We start from the raw sequence: 26,875 nt of genomic DNA on the forward strand, positions 1-26,875 counted from the left end.
GTTGATATGCACAATTAACATTTAAATTGGCAAGGACATTTTTGTTACTATTGCTATGTTTAGCTTCTATAATAGAGCATCTTGACTGGCATGTTCTAAATTACATAGCAGGTGTGCTTACCTGTGTAGTAAATATCTTTAATTTTCTCATTTTAAATTGGAAGTTGAGGTGAAATATATGCATCTGTATGTTGCTCTAGAAATTCGAGGACATGGTATTCTGGTTCTTTTAGAAAGCAGGATTGAAATTTATGTGAAACCACACAGTACTATTCTTGGTAGGTGAAATTCATATTTTCCAGTTTATGGTATTAAGGATTATATGTTCTTGGTTTTCTTGCAAGATGCTCTATCCTTCTAAATTTAGTCATCTAATTAAGATTTCCATTCATGGGAAGTGACTTTAAAGAGCACATAAAATAGGCTTTTATACAAACAAGCTTTGATTGGATTAATTGGATTTGCATAAATTTTATGATGTGAATGTGCTAGTGTCTTGGCTTCATTCACTTAGAAGGGAGAGCTTAAAGGAATTGGAAAGAGGAAAAACATTAAAGGTTGCAAAGGAAGCATGTAAAAGCAGTCAGGTTAATGGCATGGCAAGAACAAACCATAAGGAGCTAAAGCAGCCCAAACTTTAGCAATATATGCACTGGCCAAGCCTAGAAAAGCTGAGCATCAGAAAAAGAGATGGGAGATTCAGACAGACCACAATATTTGGCTGGGTTTTTTTTTAACCTCCCTCTTGGAACATGAGTAGCTCTTGTACCAGACATGAGTTTGATTAGTGAGTAGGGGCTGGTGGTACATGTAGGACTAAGAAGGCCAAGGCAACGATGACAGCTTGGACTGTGGGCAGGCAGGCTTCTGGGAAGTAGGTCTAATAGAGGGTCACTTGGTCATCAGAGACCAGTGCTGCCCCAGGGTTATAGAAAAGGTGGCAGCCTAGAACTGGGACACCAAAAAGTAGGGCAGAGCAGGGCCAAATAGAGGAAGCAAAGACGTGGTGAGATCTCATGAAGACATACGAGTAAGACAGGGTAGGCTGGTCAGAATAGGCAAGTCCAGGGGGACTGAGGGACAGGACATGGTGATGAGCTGAGGCCCCAGGCACATAGTCCACGGTGCTGAGGCTTGGCAGCCCACATCAGGCTCACCAACAGCTGAGATCAGGAATCCTTGCCAGAGCTCAGAAACCAATTCTGAGCAGAGTTGAAACAACAGATATGGGGTAACAGAATTAAGAAAGCCTTAATATAGAACCAAAGTTGGGCCCTTATAGCTGTGAGTGCAGAAGTGATCTACAGAGTGTGCATTCTGGTATTCACACATTCACTAATAATAATGTAACACCAACAATAGCAGCAACATGACTCTTTCCATATGTATAAAGCTCTGTTATCCACAGGATGGCTCACAATAATCATGCAGCATGGATATTATAATCACTTAGAGATGATAAAACCCAGGCTCAGAAAAATTAGATTTGCAGCCGGTCCTGCAGCCAGATAGTAGCACAGCTTTAGAACCTGTCTCTGGTGTTTTAAACCTTTATTTGTAAAGAGCTTTGCAGTAAATAAAGAAAAGGGCAACAAGTGTGAAGATAATGAAAAGGGCTCTTCTAACCTCAGGAAGTTTATAGTCCAGTTAAGGATCCAGGCTCTTGCAGAAGTAACTTTAACATTTCAAAAACCCTTTCAGGAATAGGAAAGTGCCCAAGATTTAGGAGGCACTCAATCAGTATTTGATTTATTAATGTGTATTAGAGAAGTGCTGTGATAGCCGAGTGAAGAGAATAATCAGTTTGGACTTAGGTCATAGAGAAGGTTTCTCTGAGAACATGGCATTTTAGCTACTCAATGACAGGATGGTTTCTCGAGAGACAGGTGTGTTTGAATTTGGTTGGAAGGCATGGAGAACAATACTTATGGAGGTAGATTTAGATTCAGATATTACCTGGCTTTAGGTCCTAGATCGCCTGTTGTATAACACGGGACCAGTTACTTGAACTCATTGATTCTCAGCTTTCTTATAGTAGGAGCTAGTGCTTTTGATTATGGCAATTTTGGGAGAGGCTAATTTAGTTTTCACAACAGTTCTATCCTTTTGCATTATCATCATCCTTTTGCAAAAGAAGAAACTGAGATTCAAAAAACCTTAAGTAATTTGTATTAAAGTTAAATAATTTGCATTAAAGTAATTTGAAACCAGAAAGGCTTCAAGGTTCCAAAACCCATTCTTTAAAAAAAAATTTTAATGTGTATCTTTTTTTGAGAGAGACAGACAGACAGACAGAGCATGAGTGGGGAAGGGGCAGAAACACACACACACATACACACACAGAATTCAAAGCATGCCCCAAACTCCAAGCTGTCAGTGCAGAGCCCAAAGTGGGGTTCGAACTCATGAACTGTGAGATCATGACTTGAGTGGAAGTCAGACGCTTGGCCAGCTAAGCCACCCAGGCACCCCTGAAACCCATTCTTTTTCTACCACCGTCCAGTGACATGCAAGTGATGTACTGGGGGGACCCTGGGGTTTTTTTTTTCCTTTTAGTCCCTTTGATTGTGTAAGGAGTTTGTAGAAGGAAAGAGTTAGGAACAAGTGAAAAGAACAATAATTTATGTGTAATTGGAACAAGTCAAAATACAACAACGAACCATAACTGATGGAGAAAAGGAGGCTTGTGGGATGAGATAAAAAAATTCCATATGAACATCACCTAGCTGATATGCCAACTGAAAATGTAGCATTATAAAGTAACATGAGACAGTCCTGAAAATATAAACATATTCAACTAGTCAATCAAGATAATATTTGGTTGAAATGAACAAGCAAAAATATGTATGTCTTGTGGGTGTTTTGGATTAGAGGAAACAGCTAGACCAGTAAGAATGTTAAATAAGAAGGAGATGAAACAAAAAAATACTAGGTGTTATAACATTACCTACCATTGTATTTAACTATTTTTTCATACCTCCTTTTTTCAATTCTGCTTTTCCCAAATTATGTTTTAAGTTTATTTTATTTTATTTTTGGTGGTGGGGGGAGGGAGGGTGAGAAGGGGAGAGAGAGAATCCCAACCAGATTCTGTGCTATCAGCACAGAGCCTGATGAAGGGCTCCATTTCATACACCATGAGATCATGAACTGATCTGAAATCAACTGATTACCAACTGATCCACCTCGATGCCCCCCAAATTATTCTTAATTAATGTAGGATCCAGATAAACAGAAATGATAATAATGGAAATGTGAGGGCTGTGGGTCCTCATAGTACCATAAAAGAGAAAGCTGTCATGCTACTGGATATGTGATATGAAAGGAGATCTTTAATATATTAAAGCATTAGCCAAACCATACAGATTGTGTGTTTATGAATGGGTGAAGGGGTGAGGAAACACTGACACTAAGACATGGCCATGATGTTAGGTACGCGAGTGTCCCAGTCAGATCCTACGTTTGTCATGGCTAACACCACTAATTCAGATGTTTGTGATTCAACCAGACCAAGCCTCTTCTGATTTTTCCTATACCTCTCTCCCTTCCTTCCACTTTCTCCATTTCTTCCTTCCTTCCTTTCTCTTAGCAAACCTTTATTGACTGTCTTCTCCGTGCCAGGAGATCAGGGAGTCAGGAATTCATAGTTGAGACTTGGATATTGTAGACCTTAGAGAAATTTAAACTCATTTCTGCTTTTCTCCTTTTGATAAACAGAAGTTTGGGGCCATCAAAAGATTTTACAACCTTTGTTTAAAGTTATATTTATGACCTATTTTGTAGCCTATAGCATCAGAGGTAGTTTTGATTGAGTTTTGCATGGGCATTTTGAAAGAACATTCTTGTCCTTCCACATCTCATTATTTGTTATTTTTGGTTACTGGTTTCTAACACTGATCTACACGTACCTTCTAAAAGCTTCATCTATTGCAGTAAATGTAAGACCCTTCACTATACAGAGAACAATTCCCCATCAGAGGATAAGACAACCCTTCCTTAGCAAATTATCTGCAAGCATTAGCCACTTATTGGGAAACTAACCTGATTAAAAACATACCAGGAAGAAGCAATGCTTAAATAACATCAAGATGAGGAACTAGATAAAGGAAGAAATTGGTTCACTTAGAAGAGTTTATTGAACTTGCTGCATTTAAATAGCTGTGTCTATAAAAAGATTACTTAAGAATTCTGGTTGACCAGCGAAAAATCATGGCCCAAAAAAAACTACATTAGAAATTGTAGCTATATTAGCACATGTTCCTGGGAAAAAAATAACATTGCTTTCAGAGAGGAAGGTAGAAAAAATAGAAGGTACAAATTTTGTGAGTTGATTCTATTGATCTGCTTGTTTCAGTTAGAATACATAGGAATAATGGATAGTAAATGGGTTGTTGCAGATGTGATTGACATGTCAGAGCTGGGTCTAATCCAGGAACATAATAAGTGGCAGGACAGTTGATTAAAATACCATACAACAACTAGAGTTTCACGTGTTTATTCAATCCATACACAAATGTATGCTTGGTTGTTTAGTGGAAACTCTCTCTGTCATAGACCATTTTATCTTTTAAAGATTAAGACACTGTAATGAAGAAACATGAGGAAAGTTTTCTAAAAGCTTTGGTCATATTTAATTTTATATTTTTACCTTAGGAGATCAATTACATATGTACGCTAAGTAAAAGCTTAACAATTTATACCCATGATGCCTGTGTAGCTCTTCCCTCTGCTCTGGGTCCTCTGAAAACCCAGGATTTGGTGAGTCATCTGCAATAAGATGAGCCAGTGGATATTGAAATGAAACTTAGCTCCAAAGTATCCAATAGAAATATAATGCAGACTATATTTTAAGTTTTATAGGAGTCATAATTTTAAATATTAAAAATTTAAAAATAGACGAAATTAATTTTAATAGCCTATTACTTAAACTTACACCTCCAAACTATTATTTCAACAGGTGGCCAGGGGCGCCTGGGTGGCTCAGTTGGTTGAGCACCTGACTTCAGCTCAGGTCATGATCTCACGGTCTGTGGGTTTGAGCCCTGCGTAGGGCTCTGTGCTGACAGCCCAGAGCTTGGAGTCTGCTTCTGATTCTGTGTCTCCCTCTCTCTATGCCCCTTCTCTGCTTCCTCTCTGTCTCTTTCTCTCTATCTCAAGAATAATAAACATTAAAAAAAAAACAGGTGACCAGTATAAAAATTTACCAATAGTTATTTCCCATAGCTTTTTGTAAAAGTCTTTGAAGTCCAGTGCATATTTTATACTTACCGCACATCTCAAATTGTACCAGCCAGCTTTTGAGGGATCAGTAGCTAAGTGCTCAAAGCTATTGGCAACTGTATTCATAGGGTGCAGATCTAGCCTTTTTTCCCCCTGTTAGAGAAACTTGTCATTTCCTAGCCTACTTTTTCTTTAAGTATGGGGAAAACGATTGAACTGATATGCACCATTTTGAACTATACTTGAGAAAACACACCTGAATAGATTTTTGAAAGTGTTTTCTCAAATTAACAGACACTTAGTTTACTATAACTATTTAAAATATGATTTTAAAACATGATTTTATTCTTTTTATTTTTTTATTGTTTATTCGTTTATTTTGAGAGAGAGAGAGAGAAAGCGAGCGAGCGCATGAGCAGGGGAGGGGCAGATAGAGAGGGGGAGAGAGAATACCAAGCAGGCTCTGCACTCTCAGCACAGAGCCTGATGTGGGGCTGAAACCCAGGAACTATGAGATCGTGACATGAGCTGAAATCAGGAGTCAGATGCTTAACCAGACTGAGCCACCCAGGCACCCAAAACTCCATTTTAAATAACAGACTTTTTTCTTTTTAAGGTTAGGAAATAGAGGGGAATATGAAAATATTAGAATACTTTTGAAACTTAAACTTGGAGCAGGACATTTTACAGATTTCCCTTCCATATTGTCTAGCTGTGGGAGGGAAAGATTCGTGGCTGTGTGTGGATTCTCCCCCACCGCCTCTTCCTTTTGCCAGCTCTTCGTATATGTTGAAGAAGCTGTGGAGAAAGATTATTCATGGCACCAGTTAGGCATTCTTGCTTTTTAAAAATAATAGGATTGTGTCTTATCTTTAGCATGAATGGTGGCAGCAAGTGCCTTAAAGACTGCAGTTCTATCATAGTCACATGTACCTACCTACTTTCCCTCCCTCATTCCTCTCTATCTCCCTCCGTCCCTCTTTCCTTCCTCCCTTCCTTCCTTCCTTTCTTTCTTCCTCCATTCCTTTTCTCCTTCCTTCCTCCCTTCTGTATTTTCTTCTTTCCTCATTCATTTATTCAACTCTTACTGAATATCTGTTACATGCTAGGCAACTAATTGCTAGACATGGAGGTTAAACAGTAGAAAGGATCTCACAAATGAAGCGGGGAAATTGTGTAAGAAAGTGATAGACACCAACATATGATGTCCATCACTGCCCTCAAGAAGACATCTGTTCTTTGTTGGTGTGGTAGAGCTTGAGCCCAGGAGTCTTAGAAATAAGGAAGCATTCCTCTCTTCCTTCATTTTATGAAAGGTACTGATTTTGTTCATGTTCTTGGGTTCCAGCCAGTCCTTTTTCCTAGAAAATACAAGAGCAGCTTATGTCTGTTTTTGTGTTCAGTTACCAGAGGCATCAGATCAGGTTAGATGGACATCCGGAGAATTTAACACTTTACTATTTGACATTATTCATGGGCTGTGTTTGTACTTCTTTTTCAAGTATTGTCGCCAAAACATCATTGTTGACAACTTTATTTCTACTATAAATATTGGCAATAAATAACGTGCTGCAACCTTGAATGCATCTGTGTTCATGGATCAGCACTTCTCTCTGCTTCCTGTACCTTTCCAAGTACATGAATCATACGCCATGATTTTTGTTAATGGATAAGGATAGGGCAGAATCTGTTTTCTTCTGGTACCACTTTACAAGTGCCCCTACTTGCCTGGTTGCCCTTTGCAAAGGTGTGATTGGATACAAAAATCTATTACCACGTATCAGGTAAGGCAGAGACCCACTGTGTAACCCAATGGGATGGATTACCTCAGGAAGAGCTGGGGCGTGGAAACCTTTGAGGAATGGACACAGAAGGGCAGACTCCTTTGAAGGTGCTCTGGGCATCTGGTCCTGCCACAGAACATGGGCTAAGGAAGGAGAGGTTACAGAAGACAGGTATTCTGCAAAAGTGTAATGGAGGCCAGTAGCATGTTCTGGTATTGGACACAACACAGGTCCTGGGAATGTAGGAGCCAGTGGGTTTAGGAAAATCTGTTGCCACTGTATGGAATTAAGCAAAAGAACTCCAGTGTCTGGACAGATGGGAACAGACAGTCTCATCTTTAGAAGGACTAGGGGTGTTGACTAGGCGACCAAAGCAGAGCCTCAGGAACAGCTAGCAGAAATAAGGCCCAAAGAAGAAACTGTATTTCTACTTCAACCTGAATCAACAACAGAGATTTGATACTGAATCACAGACTTTGGGCTATACCTGTGTAAATCCCTCCTGCCTAAGGTCAGAGTTTTCAGGTAGATCTGAGCTTAAAGTCTGGGGACAAAAGGGATGGAAGTATTTAAGTGACCCTGGCTTGGTGAAGAGGGTGACGCAGAGCTGACATTGAGTAGGATGACACACCTGTAATCCGTGTCAGAGCCCCGCCTGCTACTCGCCAAATTGATTTCATTATTTCAGTTGAACTTACTGTCAGGTCTTTTAACTTTGAACTGTTTGGGGAATTGCTGCACTGATTCCACTAAGATTTTGTGAAAGGCAAAGGAAATGTGAAAAAGTTTTCTACTTTGTCACCGTTAAGCCTTGTCTTGGACATCACCAACAGCCACCTTCTTGCTTGGACATTCTCTTCCTCCACTTCTTTGAAACACTGAACCTCTCTCTGTTCAAGGACCACCTTCCCACCCTTTCTTGAAATTCTCTCTTCTTCTGGGCTAGTTGATGTGATGATTTTCTTCCATCTCACCAACACTCCTGCTCTATGTCTTTCGTTTGCTTCTGTTTTTATTTTCCACTCTCCAATTGTAGGATATCTCAAAATATATCCATTAGCCTTTCTTTCCTTCTGTCTCCTCTCCGCATTATTGGCATGTATGCCTTTGCTTTTCCACTGCTATAGGCCCAGCTCATAGCCTGGAAGGAGTACTGCAATAGTGACTTATTGGACTTCTCCCCCTCTCGCTACTCTTCTCTGCTTCCAGATCGATTTTCCCAAAGCAGAAAGCTGATCATACCACTCCCCCTGCCCAGAAATTGCATAGCCTCTCACTGTGGACAAAATGAAGTACTAACTTCTCACTTGGAGCTCAAGAAATTTACATTACTGTCCCAAGATAATCACCCACCAGCCCTCCTATCCAGTCTACACTCAAACCAAATTGGACCATTTACTGTTTCTCAAGGACATCCTATACTTTCCCTCCTCCAAGGCTTTATATATGTTCTCCTTTGCTCTACCATTGTGGCAGCCACGTGTCCTGGTTTGCCTAGGTTGGTCGTGGTTTATTCTTGTTGTCTTGATATCAGTATTGCTAAGCTTTCATTTCACACCCCAAAGTGTAGTAGTTGGGAAGATAAATTATATTTCACTCTACCTGTAAAGCTCTTTGTCCTGTTCTTTCTCTCAGTCTTACTCCCCAATCTGCACTCTATTTACGTTCGCTTGTGGTAAACATAGCTCTGTCCTTTTAAGCTGTGTGCCATATCAATAACATCCACTTTCATGAGATTTTCCTTCTGTTCTCTACCTTACCATCACCAAGGTCAAGGCCATATTCTTTATATCAATTAGATTGCTTTTTTCTATACATAATGGAAAACTCCATAACAACCACTTAAAGAATAAGGAAAATTTATTATGTCACATACAGGGAGTGCCGTTAGGATGGCTTAAAAATGACTAATTCAATATCTGAGCGACAGAGCAAAGATCCAGGTTTCCCTTCTCTTTCCACTCTGACATAATATGTGTCTGCTCTGCTCTTGGCTGGCTCCTCTCATGATTGCACAATGACCGCCCTTGTTCTGGAAATCACATGCAATGATGTCTAGCAGAAGAATACTTCTTCTGTGAGTCTCTTTTAAAAAGCAAGAATCCCTGTTTGGAGGCACCATCCCTAGCAAAGATCTCGCATCTTCCTTGGGCACAAGTTAGCCTAGGTATGAGTTAGTAACAGATGGAGCCACCAGGAATTGACAAATCTTTCATCCTTTGAGGCTAAGGATGGCCATGATTCCCTGGAGATTGTGGCCATTATAGAGGAGGTTGATAACTGAACAAAATCAAGACTCTGTGAGGAAGATGGACAGTTAACATTGATTAGACAACCAACAGTGTCTGCTACATGTAAGTTTGGGTTCAAGCAATGTTTATTAAGTAGGGGTTTAGTTTTCTTTCAGATATGAGGAATTTGAATTCCCTTGAATATTCTAATACTCTCATGAATTATAAATACCAATATTAAATAAACATTTAAAATGATCAGCCCTGCACATAACAGGTTCATTTCTATACTATTTTGCTTGAGTTCATATGGAGAAATTATAATTAAGATTTTGAAAGGAAACTTGATTGAGATTTTAATAGCCATCTAAAACTGCCGGCCAGCAAACTGTGCTTGGAATTGCTCATTAAGTAGAATTGTTTCCTGTTGCTTTTTGAGGGAATGTTTTTCCAAGTATTTGAGTCCTGTATTCATTGGACTCCTATCTATATTCATTGAGTCATATTCTTAGGACTCAAATATTCACAGGATTTCAATTACCTGTTACAAATTTGCTTTTGGGTACTGAATTGCGGAATTCTCAAAATGTCTGCCAATTGTGAAATGTGAGAAACAGTAGGTCAAAAAACTGTGATTTTGAAATGTGCTAGGACACTGAGGGGGGGCTTGGAAAGAAGGACTGCTGACGGAGGATCTTCTCTCATGCCCATGATGGGACTTTGCTTCTTCCCATTCATGGTCTGTTCAGGCCCAATAGCTCCCAAGATCTTCTGTGGGAAAGTCAGGGGGAAGCCAGAGCATTCAGAGCAGGGCTTGTGTACTTTGCACAGTGGTTAAAAGTTGACTGTGCAGATGGGCGCTTACTCTACCTTTTGAAGTGTTGTCACCAGTCCGCAACACGGATGGTCTCAATGGGAGGGACCATTGGAGGCCCAACATCCTCTGGGTCTACATGAGAAAGAGCCAACACTATTAACATGAAAATATTCCATGCAGTAAAGGATCTCAGAAATACTGTTTCTAAACCCTTCATTGGATATCACTGCTCAGAGTTAAGGACCTTGGTGCCCAATGGCGTGGAGCTGGCGTTTTATGTTTTCAGCAATACTCTTGCTAACTGCTGAGATGTGATGACTCCAAATATTTTGACAGCCTACACTGGGACTCACTAGAGAAGCAGAATCTAAGATTATGCATGGCTAGCACATTTGAACAAGTTTTCTAAAGGATGAAGGCGTTGGATAAGATTGAATTCCATCCAAGCATAAAAGTCAAGGATTCAGTCTTACCTGAGGGCAGTTTTCAACACGCACAGTCAAATACATGTATATGCTAATCTGAATCTTGGGAGTAGTGGTGGGAAAAGAGTACAGAAGCTGAGTAAGTTACATAGGGAACAGAGAGTGGACTTGAAAGTCATACTTTTGTTTCCCTTAATAATTCAAATTAACAGGCTTCCATATCAGTTCTATAGGCTCCTACTAGTCTATGCAGATTCTACAAATGAGTATTCAATCATCATGCCTTTGAGAAATAATATAAATTTATAACTTTTCTTTAATTTTACCTTTTTAAAACATTTTTTAATGTTTATTTTTGAGAGACAGAGCATGAGTGGGGGAGGGGCAGAGAGAGAGGGAGACAGAATGTGAAGCAGGCTCCAGGCTCTGAGCTGTCGGCACAGAGCCCACGTGGGCCTCGAGCTCAGGAACTGTTAGATCATGACCTGAGCCAAAGCTGGACACTTAACCTACTGAGCCACCCAGGTGCCCCCCCAATTTTACCTTTCTTAAAATGAACTTCCTATTAATGTTATCTGAATGTCCCACCAAACTACCTTATCACCAAGCCTTCAAAATAACATTTTGGGCTGATTCTAACAGGCTGATAATAACAGGCTGATTCTAAAAATAAGTTGCAGCAGGTTGGGGACACATTTGGAAAATTAATATTCCCAGCTCCACTGCACTCTGTCCTCTGTAACTCTGTCCTCCACTTCTGTTTGAATAAATGTTACTGTTTGTTGGATGGTCTTATCTATAAGCCCTTTTTATCTAGCGATTTTTTTTAATGTTTTTATTTATTTTTGATACAGAGAGAGACAGAGCATGAGAGGGGGAGGGGCAGAGAGAGAAGGAGACACAGAACTGAAAGCAGACTCCAAGCTCTGAGCTAGCTGTCAGCACAGAGCCTGATGCGGGGCTCGAACCCACAAACGTGAGATCTGACCTGAGCCGAAGTCGGAGGCCCAACCGACTGAGCCACCCAGGCGCCCCTCTAGCGATTTGTTTTTAAAGAAGAGACTCCTATCTTTGTGCTTTACATAGAAAAGCACATTATGGGAAATTATATTCATACGTACAAAAGTTCAGATAAAAAAGTTTTAACTCCTAGACTTTCCTTCCTAAAATAAAGCAAAATAATACAATAATGTCAAGGTTGACATCAAGTGATAAAGTGCTTTAACTGCATTCCTGAAAAAATCTTTGATGATAAATATAATATTAAATGTGGAGTCACACTGTCTGGGTTTGAATCTCAGGTATGCTATTTACTACTTTTGAGGCCTCGGGAAAATTACTTGAGTTCTTTGTACCTCAGTTTCCTTACCTGTAAAACAGAATAAAAATACCTACCTCATAGGGCAGTTGTGTGGACCAAATCAAATCAGTATACATAAGGTGTTTAGAATAGCACCTGGTCTGCAGTAAGTGCTATTATGTCACCTTTAAAAATGACCACAAAGGGAATGTATTTATGAATTTATATAATAAACATGTATCATAAGCTTAAATTAAAGTCATTTAAGATACACAATAATCCATTTTCTAAAATGTACTTCCCGTTATATATTGGAAACCCTTTAATTGGCTTGCTTAATAAATTCCGCTGATCCAGAGCTATTAAGGTGTCACATTTAAATTATAATTATACCTTTTCCTAATACACCATGAGCGGTAAGTTGGGAAGTTGCGCTCATACCAAAAACAAATGAGACCAGACTGCAAAATGCGTTTATGTTCCAAGATTCATCTCATTCATTTATTTTTGGGTCTCAATCATGCTTTTCTTTGTGCGTTCTCATCAAACATTTTTAATGGCTTAGTGAAGTACAAGGATTTCCAATGTAATCAACATTTACTCTTTCTGTGAAAGTGTTTTAAAAATACAGTCCTTCAAATGTCTAGTCATTTTTTCCAGTAAAAATGAATGGCCTTAAAAGACATTTGTTCTGGCAATCTGTTTAAACTTGGGAGAAATGAAAGCCAAGAAAACCGGAAGAAGATGGCCTCAAGGGAAAGATCTGTATGATGAATTTGAAATTGCAAGGAATGCTCTTTCTGCTTTCGCAGACAGAGCCGTCACCTCGAAAGCCTAATTTCGTGAAAAAGAGTGTTACCAGAGCATCACAGTTTAGTCTCTCAGATGCATATTCCCTTAGTGTGGGTAGGGTGCTTGGAGGTAACCACTGATAACTCAGTCCTGTTGCACAACAAAAACTTGTATTTCAGTGCAAAAGAAATGTCATGCATACAACGGTATAGATTTTCTGAACTAGCAAGAAAATAAACCTTAAAAAAAGATAGGGGGTCATGCCTGGATCGCTCAATCAGTTAAGCGTCTGACTCTTGATTTCAGCTCAGGTGAGGATCCCAGGGTTGTGGATTCAGCCCTGTGTAGGGCTCTGAGCTGAGGGCTCTCTCTCTCTCTCTCTCCCTCTACCCTTCTCCCCCAGCTTGCTAGCTCTCTCTTTCTGTCTCCTTAAAAAAAAGGGGGGCCGTGGTGAAAGAGATAGAAATACTGTCTGCCACAAGGCAGTTATGAAGAGCTACCACACTGGCTCAGGTCCCATTGGTGATTCTCCCCGGACTCTGCTGCCAGCAGACCCCCCCACGGAAGGCCAGCGGGGGGAGCATGGCTCTTCCCTGCTGTAGGAAAGGAGTGTTCTGCTTGGATCAGAAAGGTCAGGTAAATCCCACCGGTGTTCCGTGGCCACTTTGTGCTGCACAAGTAACATCTCGAAGTGCCACTTAAATGCCTTTTTATTTCCCACTTGTGTCACAGTTTAGAATAATACTTTTCTCTCTTGCTGTGTGAATTAGTACTTGTCTTCTTTTGTATGGACTATTATTTCCTCCTCTTTCTAATAACCAGGGAAATGGTGAATGAGTTTGTCATCGCTTTATAAAGTTAGTCTTCCTCAGCTTTCCTTTTTCTTTCTGAAGAGCCCAAATGCTTTTATTCAATTCTCATAAATAACTACACTAATCGTTCCTAGTTGTAACTTTCTTCCCTCTGAAAAGGAAGACTTGCTTTTACTTACTCTCCTTAGTGTTTCTGAGATATTAGCTTTTCCAAATATTTAGGATTGTCCCTAGAACAAAGATTTCTAAGATCGATTAAGTTGGGGAAACACTGGGCAGTAAAGATAACAGTTTTCTTTAACAGATTGTCATGCTTTTGGTCATATGGGAAAGCTGATTGTGAGAAAATTACCCTCCTAAATGCAGAAGTTCACACACGAAAGCTTAGACTGCCAGACCGGTCTTAAAATAAAGCAAAATTTAAAAAATACATTGTAATGTCAAGTTGAACTTCACAACTAGACTTCAGGGAGTTGAATCCTGACTTTATAACTTATTAGCTGAATGACCTTAGTTAAGTCATGTAATTTCTCTTTGCCTTAATGTCCTCATCTATAAAATGAAGACAATAAAATAATGCCATCCAGGGACAGTCAGAAATTATGAATCTTAATGTGCTAATATGCACTGTGAATCTCTGAGGAGGATTAGAGTTTGTAGCTTTTAGCAGATTTTTTTGGGGGGACCAGGAATATCCCCCCTCCCCCAAATCCATTTAACATCCTGCCAAACATAGTTTTATAAGCACTGACATAGGGACATTTAATTATTGCTTGTGCTTCAAAGGCTTACTTCTGAAAGTTCTATTATCTCAAATTCCCAAAGAATATTTAAGTTTTATCATTTTTTTTATTGTTGATAAAGAACAGGGGAAATTAATTTGTATGTGCATTTTAGAAGAGCTAGAAAGCAAGTCAATAAGCTATATACTTGTTCCTATTAATCATGAATTCGTTATTTTGAGGAATGACAGGTACATTATAATAGTACTGGCCTACTGTAGATTTGTAAGCATGAAGAGTTTGATCTTATATATTAATTTTTTTTAAACTGCAAGTATGCAAAGTGACTTTGAATTATAGAGCTCGCATAATTCATTTTTCTTTAAAAATTTTTTTAATGTTTATTTATTTTTGAGAGAGACAAATAAAGCATGAGTGCAGGGGGGCGGGCAGAGAAAGAGAGGGAGACACAGAATCTGAGGCAGGCTCCAGGCTCTGAGCTGTCGGCACAGAGCCTGATGTGGGGCTCAAGCTCGGGAACCGTGAGATCATGACCTGAGCCAAAGTGGGACACTCAACTGACTGAGCCACCCAGGCACCCCAATTCATTTTTCTTATAGCTCCTGTTCACTACATTTATGTGAATGGTTGGGCAAATATAAAGATAATGTACAATTTAATTAACTAGGATAGGAGTTTTTTATTGGTTTTCACAAACTTCTCATCATTAAAAAAATGTGCATAGTGTAAATCTGTGCCTTGTCATTAGACCGACCATGCTTTTTTTTTTTCCTGTATGATCATGCTACTTCCCCCCTTCCCCTCACCCTCAGCCACACACACACACACACACACACACACACACACACACACACACTAACTACAAAATTAGTGTCAGGACTTTCACATTATCTCAACATGTCAAACTACTGTACTATCCTGTTTCAAGCATCCCAGATTTCCTTACACTGAGCCACCAGAGATTTGAGTTGGGTAGAACATTCAAGAGCATCTAATAACAGCTAAAATTTGCAAAGTTTTTACTCTGTCTGTACTAGCTCCTGTACTAAGAATTTTATAACAATTAGCTTGTGTAAGTCTTACAACAGCCCATAGAGGCATTATTTCTATTATCTTCATTTTATAGATGAGGACTCTGAGGCAATGGTTCATACTGTCCTGCTCTGGAGAGACAAATGCTCGGAGCAAAAGGATTCCAGGTAGCCCTTCTCCATGGTGGGCTCCAGCCAAGTCCTCAGGCTTGGGAGGCTTTAAACATTGACCACACTGCTTCGATGGGACTGAAGAAGACTGGACCCCGTTCTATAAGAGCATTCCAGAAAGGAACACCACGTTTAGTCACTTGCATACCCAGACCTCAGTCAGCACGTACTTTTCTTATCTCTTGCCTTCTTTAGTCATTCACTAGGATCGTGAGTATGTCTGTACTGGCAGATAGATAGGTGGTAAGCTTCTCTGACGCCCCCAGCATCTCAGCCATGGTGAGACGTGCCCAGTTCAGCCTGGGGAGAAGTAAGCCAGAGGATGAGCTCCTGCTGGAGCACCAAGCAGCGAGTGGCTTGTCAGGACATTCCATCTCTCCACCTGTCACTTAAAACATGTGGAAAGTGAGAACTTCGGGTTTTGTCTCTTTTTACTTTTAGGTTTCATTTAACCTTGCCTTCTATAATCCCACCCCTTGCTACAATGCCTACAAAAGCTCTTTGCACCCTACAAATATAGAATAATTATTTGTTCAAATAAATTTCTAGAAATTCCTTTAAAAATATCCCTGAAAAATTTAACACATGTGGTAATCAGGACTTTTAGACCCCTTGAAGTGTCCTGTAGAGAGCTTGGGGGGCTTATTAAAACACAGATGGCTGGACCTCACACCCAAGGCTTCTGAGGCAGTAGGTATGGGGGGAGTCCTATAAGTTTGCATTTCCTTCAAGTTCCGGGGTGCAGCTCGTGCTGCAGGCCCGGGGACCACACCGGAAAACCACTGCCTGTAGAGCAGTCTTATAATGGACATGGACCTATTCTCTGGCTTCACAATTTAAAAATGATTTCATAAACTTGTCCCACTCAGTGGTGGGGTAACAGCTTCCTGTGTTTCTTACCTCCTGCTCGTATATTTTAACAGGAATCTCCTAAAGACTGCAAGCCTTAACTCAAGGGAACAAATCCAGTTTCTGGCCTCATTTCCTTCTGTGTTAGCTGCCTTTTGACCTGCTGTGTCACCAAAGGCCCCAGGATGCAGGGGCCTTCTGGCTGCCACAGGCCCACAGTCTGAGCCAGCTCCCCTACATGTGCAGACGAAGAGCCTGGGGTCAGAAAGTGAACTGCCTTGGGTCCAGATGCTAGCGCCTCACTCCACACCCAGCCCTCCAGAGTTTACTTTATCTGGATCTTATTTTCATCATCTGTAGCTGGATTTTAATAAAAATACCTCCCCCATAGGGTTATTTTAAAGATTAAATAAGTATTTGCAAAGCACTTCGAACAATCCCTAGTACCTGGTAAATGCCCTGTTAGTTTCCTTTTCAATCTTTTTTCTCCCCAGCTTTATAGAGATGTAATGATACATCACGTAAGTTTAAGGTGTGCAGCATGTTTATTTGATAGATTTATTATTATTGCAAAATGATTAACACCGTAGCATTAGGTAACACCTCTGTCCTCTCACATAATTACCGTGTGTATGTGTGGTAAGAACATTTAAGATCCACTCTTTCAACAACATTCAAGCATACAGTTCAGTGTTATTAGCTGTAATCACCATGCTGTACATTAGATCCTCCAAAACGTGTTAATTTCATAACCAGGAGTTTGTGCCCTTTGGTCAATATCTTTCTACTCCTTCTCCAGCCCCCAGCCCCTGGTAACCACCATTCTGCTCACTGTTTTTATGAGTTTGACTTTTTTTTTTAGATTCCACATATAAGTGATACTATGTAATATTTGTCTTTCGGGCCCTGATTTATTTATTTAGCATAATGCCCTCGAGGTTCATCCAAGTTTTAGCCAACCGCAGGATTTTATTCATTCTCACGGCTGAATAATTTTCCATTGTATACACCACATCTTCTTTATCCATTTATCCATAGACAGACACTTAGGTTGTTTCTGCGTCTTAGCTATTATGAAAAATGCTGCAATAAACATTGAGTGCAGAGGTCTCTTTGATATCTTTTCATACCGTTTTCCATAGTGGCTGTATTAATTTACATCCCCACCAACAAGGAATCCTTTTGCTCCACACCCTCACCAGCACATATTACCTCTTATCCTTTTTTTTTTTCTTTAGTCTATTTATTTTGAGAGAGAGAGTGGGAGAGTGACACAGAAAGAGGGGGAGAGAGAGAATCCCAGGCAAGTTCCGGGAAGCCTGACATGGGGCTCGTCTCCGGCTTGAACCTGCATGACAAGAGAGAGCATGACAAGAGTTGGACAGTTGACCACCCAGGAGCACCTATCTCTTGTCCTTTAAATGATGGCCATTCTAACAGGTGTTAAGGTGATTATCTCATTGTGGTTTTAATTTATATTTCCCTGATGATTAGTGATCTGAACACCTTTTCATATACCTGCTGACCATTTGTAGGTCTTTTTTGGAAAACAGTTTATTCGATTCCTTTGTCAATTTAAGCCATTTTTTGTTTTGTTTATTATTGAGTTGTAAGAGTTCTTTATACATTCTGAATTTTAACTGCTTACCAGACACATGATTTGCATAGATGTTCTCCCATTTGATAGGTTGCCTTTTCATTTTGTTAGCATATTGGATTTTTGTTTGTTTATTTGTTTGTTTTTGCTGTGCAGAAGGTTTATGTTAGCTTTTATTATATGTTAAATACTTCCCAAATTTGCCTGTCACGGTATCACCTTCTTGATTTCTCTCATAACCGCATACCACCTCAACTATCACTTACCTTTTCTTTAAATCAATCCACTTTACCAACAAATTGTAAAAGAACACATACCATTACCATAAATGAAATGCCAATATCAATTGGGAAATAGAAAGTAACTACAAAATGAGTATACTGAAAACCAATGTTTTTTAATTCTAACCATTTATTATTTTCACCTAAAAGTGAGCCTGAGACTCGTTCCCTCTGTATTATAAAAAAGGAAATTAGCAAGTTCCCACTGCTGTTAACGAGTAACCCCCCACATCTCACTGGCATCACACATTAGAGTTTATCCTTCACTCACGTAGCAGTCCAGTGTAAAGCTACTGACTGAGGGACTTAGACTCCTTCTATCTTATGGGACCAGCAGCCCCTGGACCCAGAAAAGGCCCCTGCTTCCAGCCAGCAGGTGGGTAGAGACATGGAAAAGTTACACGTGATTTTTCCTCTTTGATCTGAAGCTGACACACATCATTGATCCTAATGTTCCTATGGTAGAAGTCACCCGGCGCCAGGCTTGCAGGGAATGCTGGTCCAGACTAGGTAGCCACTTCCCAATGGCAACTTTATCATATGAAACCAAGAACACAAGTTTTTGTGGTCAAATTATGAAATATGTATACTTATAGAAAAACATAACCATAGTTTCTTAACAACTGGTAAGGGTTCTGCAACTATTGTATCACTAACTATATTACTTCTTCAGTAATTCTCCTGAATTCAATTATACTAAAGTTATTCAGATTGTGAATAACTTGTTCTGTGAATGTTCCGCAAGACAAGCGAACATTTCTAATAAATTTTAACTTGATAAATGAGTGATGTCTTGTGATACGAGTAGTACGTGACGCTGAATGTCACATGATCACAACTGAGCCAATGGTTCTCGAAATTTGCTTTCATATATGAGTGCTTTGATATACAAGCATGTTTCTGGAACAAATTATGCTCACAAACCAAGGTTTTACTGTAATTCTTCCCTCTTCTAACCTCAGTTCCACTCAGAAACTATATTTCAAGAAGTTGGCAGCTACCTTACTTAGCAAGAGTTTTGAAATCCATATGTACACTGAAGAAACCTTAAATTCTCTGTATCATAACACAAATTTAAACAAATAGTACCTAGTATAACTTTTCACCTCTTGGTTTGGCTTAGAACTTTCCTTGGCTAGCTTGAAATTGATGATGGGAAATGAGCTCTCTCTTTATATGTGCCTGTATAATAACCAAGAATGTATAATGTGTTTGGTAGGAACCTAAATATAAACTCAATGACTCAATGCCTTCTACATTTTAAAATTTAAGTGTGTCTCATGACTATACTTTTAAGGATAAAGTTGCTTTTCAGATATTACTTCACATATATCTGAAATGTGAGACATGCCAAGTATCATCACACTGATTGCATGAACTCTACTGCTGCATTACATCTGAAATGCTGTTCTTGTACCAATTTCAGACCAATGATGCATGAATATCTTTGAATTATCACCAGTCTAAAGAGAGAGGAATTTCTAATTGGGTTTTTATAAATGAAAACATAAAGCTATTTGGAGTTTGGCATTTGACGAAAGTCTACAGTGAGTTTATCTCCCTAAAAAAAAAAAAAAAACCTTACCTCAGTATTTTGTCTTTAAGGAATATAGATGACAGAAGGTCAGCCTCTGGGAATTGAGGTACGAAAGCAACATTATGTTTACAAGCATTTATATTTGAGGATTTATGATTTGCTTCTGAATTTTTATAGGTTGCTATTCATCAGTAAGATGGGGCTTTTACTCACTGTCTAGCAGGGTAATAGAGAAGATGTCACACCACATACCAGTTCTTGCCTCAAAGTTGGGATGGAGATGTACATGGGTCATTTAGAAAGTGGGTGTGTGGAGGTCCTGTTTCATAAGCAAAGTTGGGCTCAAGTGACTCCAGATTAAGAACTCCTTCTTGATCATGGAGAGAAAATAACCAAACCACCAGTCTTTGATTCCACGTAAGAACCAAGAGTATGCAGAGGAAACATGAAGAAATTTCATTGAAAATGGAATCTCAGAGAAATAACAGAAAAGTTAGGGTAGCTAAAAGCTCCTTTGGTATTTGTTGAAGTTTGGATTAGAAAGGTCTTTTTCTAAACTCAATTATTTATACCTGGAGACCCCAGGATTTTAGAGGTCCTTCTGAGGTGTTTTGTGCCCCAGCACGGCCCCTTAAAACTAGAAATCCTAGAAATGTGGTGGAGCTCCACGGTGTAACTTGGAATGGGGAGGGAGCTAAGCTGACTTGACCGGGCAAAGTTAAAGGAAATGTCTAACAAGTTTCTAGGCAGAAGCTGTGGTCAAAATAGTTCTGAACTTGGATTCAGACTCTGGCTGTGCCAGTAACTGTGTGATTCAGGCATGTTTAACTTCTCCATTTCTCTCTAGATAGGTGTCCTTATCTATAAGATGGGCAGATTGAACTGGATTTCATTCATTCATTCATACAGCCATACACATTAATTGCCAGTCACAGTACTTTAATACGGAAGTATAAAAATAAACATTATACAGTCCCTGCTTCTGAGAAGCTGTCAGTTGAGTGGCAGAGACAGATGTTACTGATAATTATAAAATCACGTGAAAAGCACCATAATAAATGTACAAAGTGCTACTGGAGCACACAGAAGGAGGGAGGGGTTGTACCAGGAATAGACATAAAGTTGCAGTAGAGAAGGCAATATTTAAATTATTGCCTTGCCTAACAAGCTATACTAAGCCACAGACCAAGTATAAAAGCCTGGATGTATGGAAATGTATTCCCTGGCATGTTGAGGGAATATAAATGTTTAACTATGGCTAGAACATGGCGTGTGCAGAGGTTGCAAGAGTTGCAGAAGTTGAAAAGTGGGTTTAGGCTCAGCTGTAAACCATCTTTTATGACAATTCCTGTTATTCCTTTGGCTGTGAAGACACACTGAAAATTTTAAATAAGAAATTCGGATGGCACAAATTTGTTTTCAATACATCAATCTGGCAGTAGATGGCTTGAAGACCAGAGAAAAATGGAAGCGCAGAGGTGAGTTCTGAGGATGCTATAATGCAGGAAAGAAGTGACGAGGGACTGAATTTTAAACTGGCAGTAGTGATAAAAACGCACACATTTGAAATATAATTAAGATATAGAAGCAAGAGGATTTAGCAATTGATGGAGAGAGGAAATGAGGGGGGACAGTGTCAGCCTGGTGTGGAATGGTACAAGAGTTTTAGCCTGAGTGTCCCTCTGGAGGACGGTGGGTTAATTGAGATGGTGACATGGAGGGGCAGAGGCTTAGGGTGGGAGAGATTAATTCCATTTGGGATGGGAAGATTTTGAGAACTTCAGTATGCAGATCTGAGCATGCTGGATGCTGCTGATTAATAAGTAGTTTGAGACCTGCATCTGGAGGTCAGGGAGACACAGTGTCTAGGATCCCTTAGAGTGGCAAGGGTTGGTAATGCCTTTAGAGGAATAAAGTCTTCCAAGGAGGGCTTCTGACAGGACAAGAGAAAAAGAACCAAAATAAAATGCCAGGGAACATAGAAATTAGGTTTGTAATTTACTGATGAGAGCTTTTATCCTTGAGGCGGACTCCGCTCTAGCTTCTGTTCAGGTCGTGGTGAGGGCAACGAGGAAGCGCTCCCTCTACACCTCTTCTAACACTGCCTTCTTGGTTAAGCTTGTGTCTGATCCTCTTCATCTATCAGATAACATCTGCCGACCCATTCTTTAAGAGTAATCAGGATCACACCTGCCCTTCTTTGATGGTATGGTAATTTGAATTGTCCTAAAAGCAGGCACCAGGGTGATGAGATGTAGGAGAGATTTGTCAGGAGAAACCCTTATAGAAGATAAAGGTTTGGGGAGGGGGAGGCCAGAGAAGGCTGAGAGAGCCTTTGGACTATGATGGAGGTGAAAGAAAGGGAGAAGGAAGGGGAATTGGGTGGCAAGCACCTCAGAATACCGCACAATTTCAACAAAGACTTGGCCAGGCTGATAGGTAGTTTTCAAACAAACTCACCAACTGGAGGTACCCCACATCTGAGGAATAGGCTTTCCTGTGTACCCCCAACATGCTTACTTAGTCATTTGCTAGGAGGAGCCCACGGGAAGTGCAGCCACAGTGGAGCCTCTGAACCAGAAAGCCGTCCTGCAGGGGGGAGTCTGAGTGGTGCATGTCACAGCCACCTCACATGCCCTCGGACACTCAGTAACATTTCTTACTAAATGTGCTACTGGCAGTTATTGTCCAAATCAGCTAAAACCCAGTCTTGTACCATTATTAATTATTTAATTTGTGTCCACCCAACTAGATCACAAAGCTTTCTTTAAACAAGAATGCAAAGCATTGAGTTTTTACCTCAGAAGGCATCTAAGTATTCATTCTAATAAAACTTGTTTTATTAGATATGATACTATATTTGATAGTAGTAAGCAATGTGAGTTTTGACTTAGGAAATTGGGATGGGGGAGGTTAAGAGAGAATATGACTTGGATGAGGAGTGTCATAGATATCATAGGGAAGGGGGCAGAGCTAGAGCACTGAAGTAAAGACACCCACTGGAGGAAAGTAGACACTAAGGTGTAGGCACCTGTGTTTGAAGAGATGAAGTCCTAGTAGGCACACAAAGCAGAATCCAGAGAACATAGTGGAAAGGGCTAATCCAGAGAAAGAACTATCATGGGGGAAGTCCAGCAAGATGTGGTGGGTAAGAATTGAAGTTAGATATCACCCCAACTTCCTTTTTTTTTTTTTTTTTGAGAACTGTGCTTTCCACCCACAGAGGCAGTTTTCATACACCATGACACATCTTCTTAACTTTGGTTAATTGGATGTGAAGAGACACCCACCCCAAGCTGACCCCCGCCCTGGCAATTTGAAGTTGGGGTTCAGTGAATCTAATTAGTTGAACTTTCCCTGAACTGAGCTGGCATGTTCAAAACAGGGTTTTTGGACACTTTTGGGGCCATCATGTAGGAAGCAAGGAGAACTGGCTTGCAGAAAGAATGAGTCAGGCATTCAGAGAAGAGCTGAGGTAAGAGGCAGTGTGACTCCAGAGACAGGGAGGGAGGCTGGGAGAATAGTTGCCTGGACTTCTGAGGAATTTCCATTCTTGGACCCAATCCTGAGCCCCATCCCTTGAGTTCTGAGATAACCCTCCAACCCTAGAATAAATTCTTAGTTAGGCTTAATCCAGTTTGAGAGAGTTTCTTTTCATAGCAGCCAAACAATATTGACTGAGACAGCATTTTGGCAGATATGCTGAAGACACAAATAGGAACTTTGGAAACATGTGATGCACTGCCATGCAGCCAGGCAAACGGTTAGCACTGGGGAAAACTGGGAAGTGCAGCCCTGGGAGGAGGGGCCCAGACAAAGCAGCGCTTAGTCCAGTAGGAGCCTGGTGACCAAGTCGGGGCCTGAGCATGCCGGATGTGATCATTAGAAGGAACTAGGGTGTAGGGTAGATCCCTCATCATAGCACCAAAGCAGGAGTTGGTTACTGGGAATCAGGCAAAAGGTCAGAGGCCAACTGAGACTTTCTGATCTAATAAGTATGAAATTTATGTGTGCCTTTAGTAAGAATTATTGGGTATCTGTTGTATTCTGGGGAATTTCCTGTATCAACAGACCTAGTTGGAGGGGTCAGTGTACTTGGGGGTGGAGCCAGCCTGGTGGTGGAGGCCCCACTGATACCTGAGGCGGAGGAGAAGAAATCTGAGAGGACAGAATCCGTCAGGGAGCCGGGCAGCACATGATGTGGAGCAGATGATAGATTCTTAAAATTTGGAGCATTCTGGGGCAAAACAGAACTGGAGGAAGTTGAAACTGAAAACTCAGAAAGTAACTTCTTTCAAAGAGCAACAGAGGAGTGATTCAGAAAGGGAGATAAGAAGATGTCAGGCCCACAGCACTATTTGTCAGTTTCTCCTAGGGCCCTGGTGGCAGCTAACGAACCCAGAAAAAATACCTCTTGTGCCTCGTTAGGCCGGATGAACCATTTCATCACACGTCTACTCTAACTTACCAAAGTTAAAAATTTCAGGATTTGGGAGGTATAAACTCCAGCCTTTTTCCTAATTCAATCCAGTCTTACCAGATAAGCAAGACTAGATTCCTTTAATATAAGTCAGCTCAACCTCTGATTTAACCTTGAACCCTGATCTCCTTGGAAGAAGAGATATAGTAAGAAAAGAGGAAAAGTTAGAAAGAAGAAAAATTAAGAAATGCTTTATAATCTGTTACTCATTGCTTCTCGGCCTTTTGGCTAAGATCAAGTGTATAATCTGTTACTCATAATGGAGTAGAATTAGGTCAAACATCTAATCTCCTATGACTTCCTTCTTTATCTCCCATGTATAACTTTGAATATCCTGTAATTACAGATATTACTTTTCTTCAAGACCTCAAAAGCATTTTTCCAGAAGATATCAAGGACTCCCCATATAGTACTTTACTTAACCTAGACAAGATGTGCTGAAAACTAGCCTTGACAATAACAAATGAAGGACCATACAATTGGCTCCAGTTTCTTTTCTCCTAATCATGTTTCTAGTGTTGTTGACTGTAACATTAAATAGAGTCAAGGGTCCCTCTGGGTGACTCAGTGGGTTGAGTGTCTTGATTTCTGCTCAGGTCATGATCTCACAGTTGCTGGAAGCGAGCCCTGCATTGGGCTCTGTGCTGACAGCCTACTTGGGTTTCTCTCTCTACCTCTGTCTCTTTCTGCTCCTCCCCTGCTCCCATGTGCACACTCTCTAACACACCCCCCCACGCACACATTAAATAGAGTTAAAAGAAAAAGATCTGCAGCTGAGTCAGCAATATCTGCTTAGCTTCTCATTGGCCTGATGGGTGTAAATTATTTAACCTCCCTAAGCCTTCATTTCCTTATCCATAAAATGAAGTAATGGAGTGATAACATAGGTTTTAATACCTTGCTACGTGATTTTAAAGGCTATGTATGAAAACCACTGCAAATAGTACAAACACCAATGAAAAATAAGCAGCTTCTTTAATAAATCAGCAGATCCTTTAATAAATCAGCATAGTAGAGCAAAGAATGTACCAGAACCTAATTTTTCTCCTTACTGGCTCTGTGGCTTTGGGCAATTCGTTTGAGTTCCAAGTCTTGGTTCTTTCAATGATAAAAGAAATATGATAATATTTCTGTTTCATGTTTTTTAATGAAGATAATAATGACACACATATACTAAAATATAAAGAATATATTAATGGCTATAATTTTTAATACTGTCTCAGAATAGAACAGTGAGATTTTGGTGAAGGATAATCTCAAGGCCAAACACATGTGAATTGATTTTTTTCTTGTTATAGAAGTATTAATATAATTTTACCTTAAGATGTATTTATTTAATCCTTTTAGGAGTATTTTCGCAGAAAATCGTTTTGATTTCTGTGGCAGTGTCAAATTTAAACAAGACATAATCACTTAAAAATAAAACTTGGAATTCATTTACATACCAAAAATAAATGAGTGTGTCCTTAAAGCAAAGATTTGTGTGTGTGTGTGTGTGTGTGTGTGTGTGATGAAGTCTTTTAGAAAACAAAAATGGTATGGTCCATTTGTATTCATAATTTATCAGTTTAATACTCCCTTGAATTGAGAGAAATATGGCTTGTGTATATATGGGTAAGGTTCTTATAAAAGGGTTTAGTTAAGCAAATATGATTCAGTTTTACATAGAGATTGTTACTACTCAAAGGAGTTACTTTTCTGCATTTAAAAAAATAAAATTATTTTACATTTATACTGGTGAAATTCTAATGTTCTTTAACCTTTTATTTCCTTGCAAGATAATAGTTGGAGAAACTGCTGTGTTTTGCCTACAACTAGCCACAAGGGACTTTGAAAACCAGGAGAAAACCATTTTAACTGGAGATTGTTGCTACATAAACCCACTGGTACGGCGAACTGTGCGATTCCTGGGTATGTGTTCATGGAGTTATTTTTGTTGTTGCTGAAATTATGTTTATGTATAAGATAACCCTTAAAATGGTCAGCATTTTTAACCCTATGCAAATATTGGGTTATATTTTATTTGAAATATTTCAATTTGACTTTATAAATAACATTGCATACGATGTTCTCTCATATTGTATGAGCCTACTTCAAGTGTCACTTCCATACTATTTTAAGGAAAAAAGAACACCACACTTGGATGTTTTCATATTGTTTAAGAAGCTAAAAATTATATAATTAAAAGAAATTATTTTCTGGGCTTATGAAACTTCAGGAACAATGCTTAGGGAGAAATGATAATCTAGTTATATTGCTGAACACCCTGAAAGACAAGAAAAATTGATTGGCAAATAAAAGATATGTTGTATTGAGCTCCTGGGTGGCTCAGTCAGTTGAGCATCTGACTTTTGATTTCAGCTCACGTCATGATCTCACAGTTGTGAGATTGAGCCCTGTGTCAGGCTCCATCCTGAGTGTGGAGCCTGCTTGGGATTCTCTCCTTCTCTCTCAAAATAAATACATAAACTTAAGAAAGACACGTTGGGGTGCCTGGGTGGCTCATTTGGTTGGTTATGTGTTCATCTTTGGCTCATGTCATGATCTCACGGTTCGTGAGTTGGAGTTGGAGCCCCACATTGGGCTCTCTGCTTTCAGCATAGATCCAGCTTCTGATCCTCTGTCCTGCTCTCTCTCTGCCCCACCGACCCGCCACTCATGTGCACTCACTCTCTCTCAAATAAAAAATAAACATTAAAATATATGTCGTGTTTGTTTATTACCATATGTAGCACTCCATGATGCACTACCTCTGAGCTTTTTAAAAAAAAATGTTAACAGAAATGCATTGGTGATTTTATTAGA

At 39.8% G+C, this 26,875-nt stretch overlaps 1 protein-coding gene and 1 pseudogene across 2 annotated transcripts in view; both read left to right on the forward strand.

Annotated features, from left to right (window-relative positions):
• Positions 1 to 26,875, forward strand: part of PLPPR5 (phospholipid phosphatase related 5) — a 117,232-nt gene that overhangs the window by 14,359 nt on the left and 75,998 nt on the right. For both annotated transcript variants that reach the window (XM_029947914.1, XM_029947915.1), the window contains exon 2: positions 25,849 to 25,981. In XM_029947914.1, coding sequence (XP_029803774.1) covers positions 25,849 to 25,981 — 133 coding nt within the window. The remainder of the gene's footprint in view (positions 1 to 25,848; positions 25,982 to 26,875) is intronic.
• LOC115300459 lies at positions 24,279 to 24,441 on the forward strand (annotated as a pseudogene).

Source organism: Suricata suricatta, chromosome 8 (assembly GCF_006229205.1).
Source record: "Suricata suricatta isolate VVHF042 chromosome 8, meerkat_22Aug2017_6uvM2_HiC, whole genome shotgun sequence".
Taxonomy (NCBI): Eukaryota; Metazoa; Chordata; class Mammalia; order Carnivora; family Herpestidae; genus Suricata; species Suricata suricatta.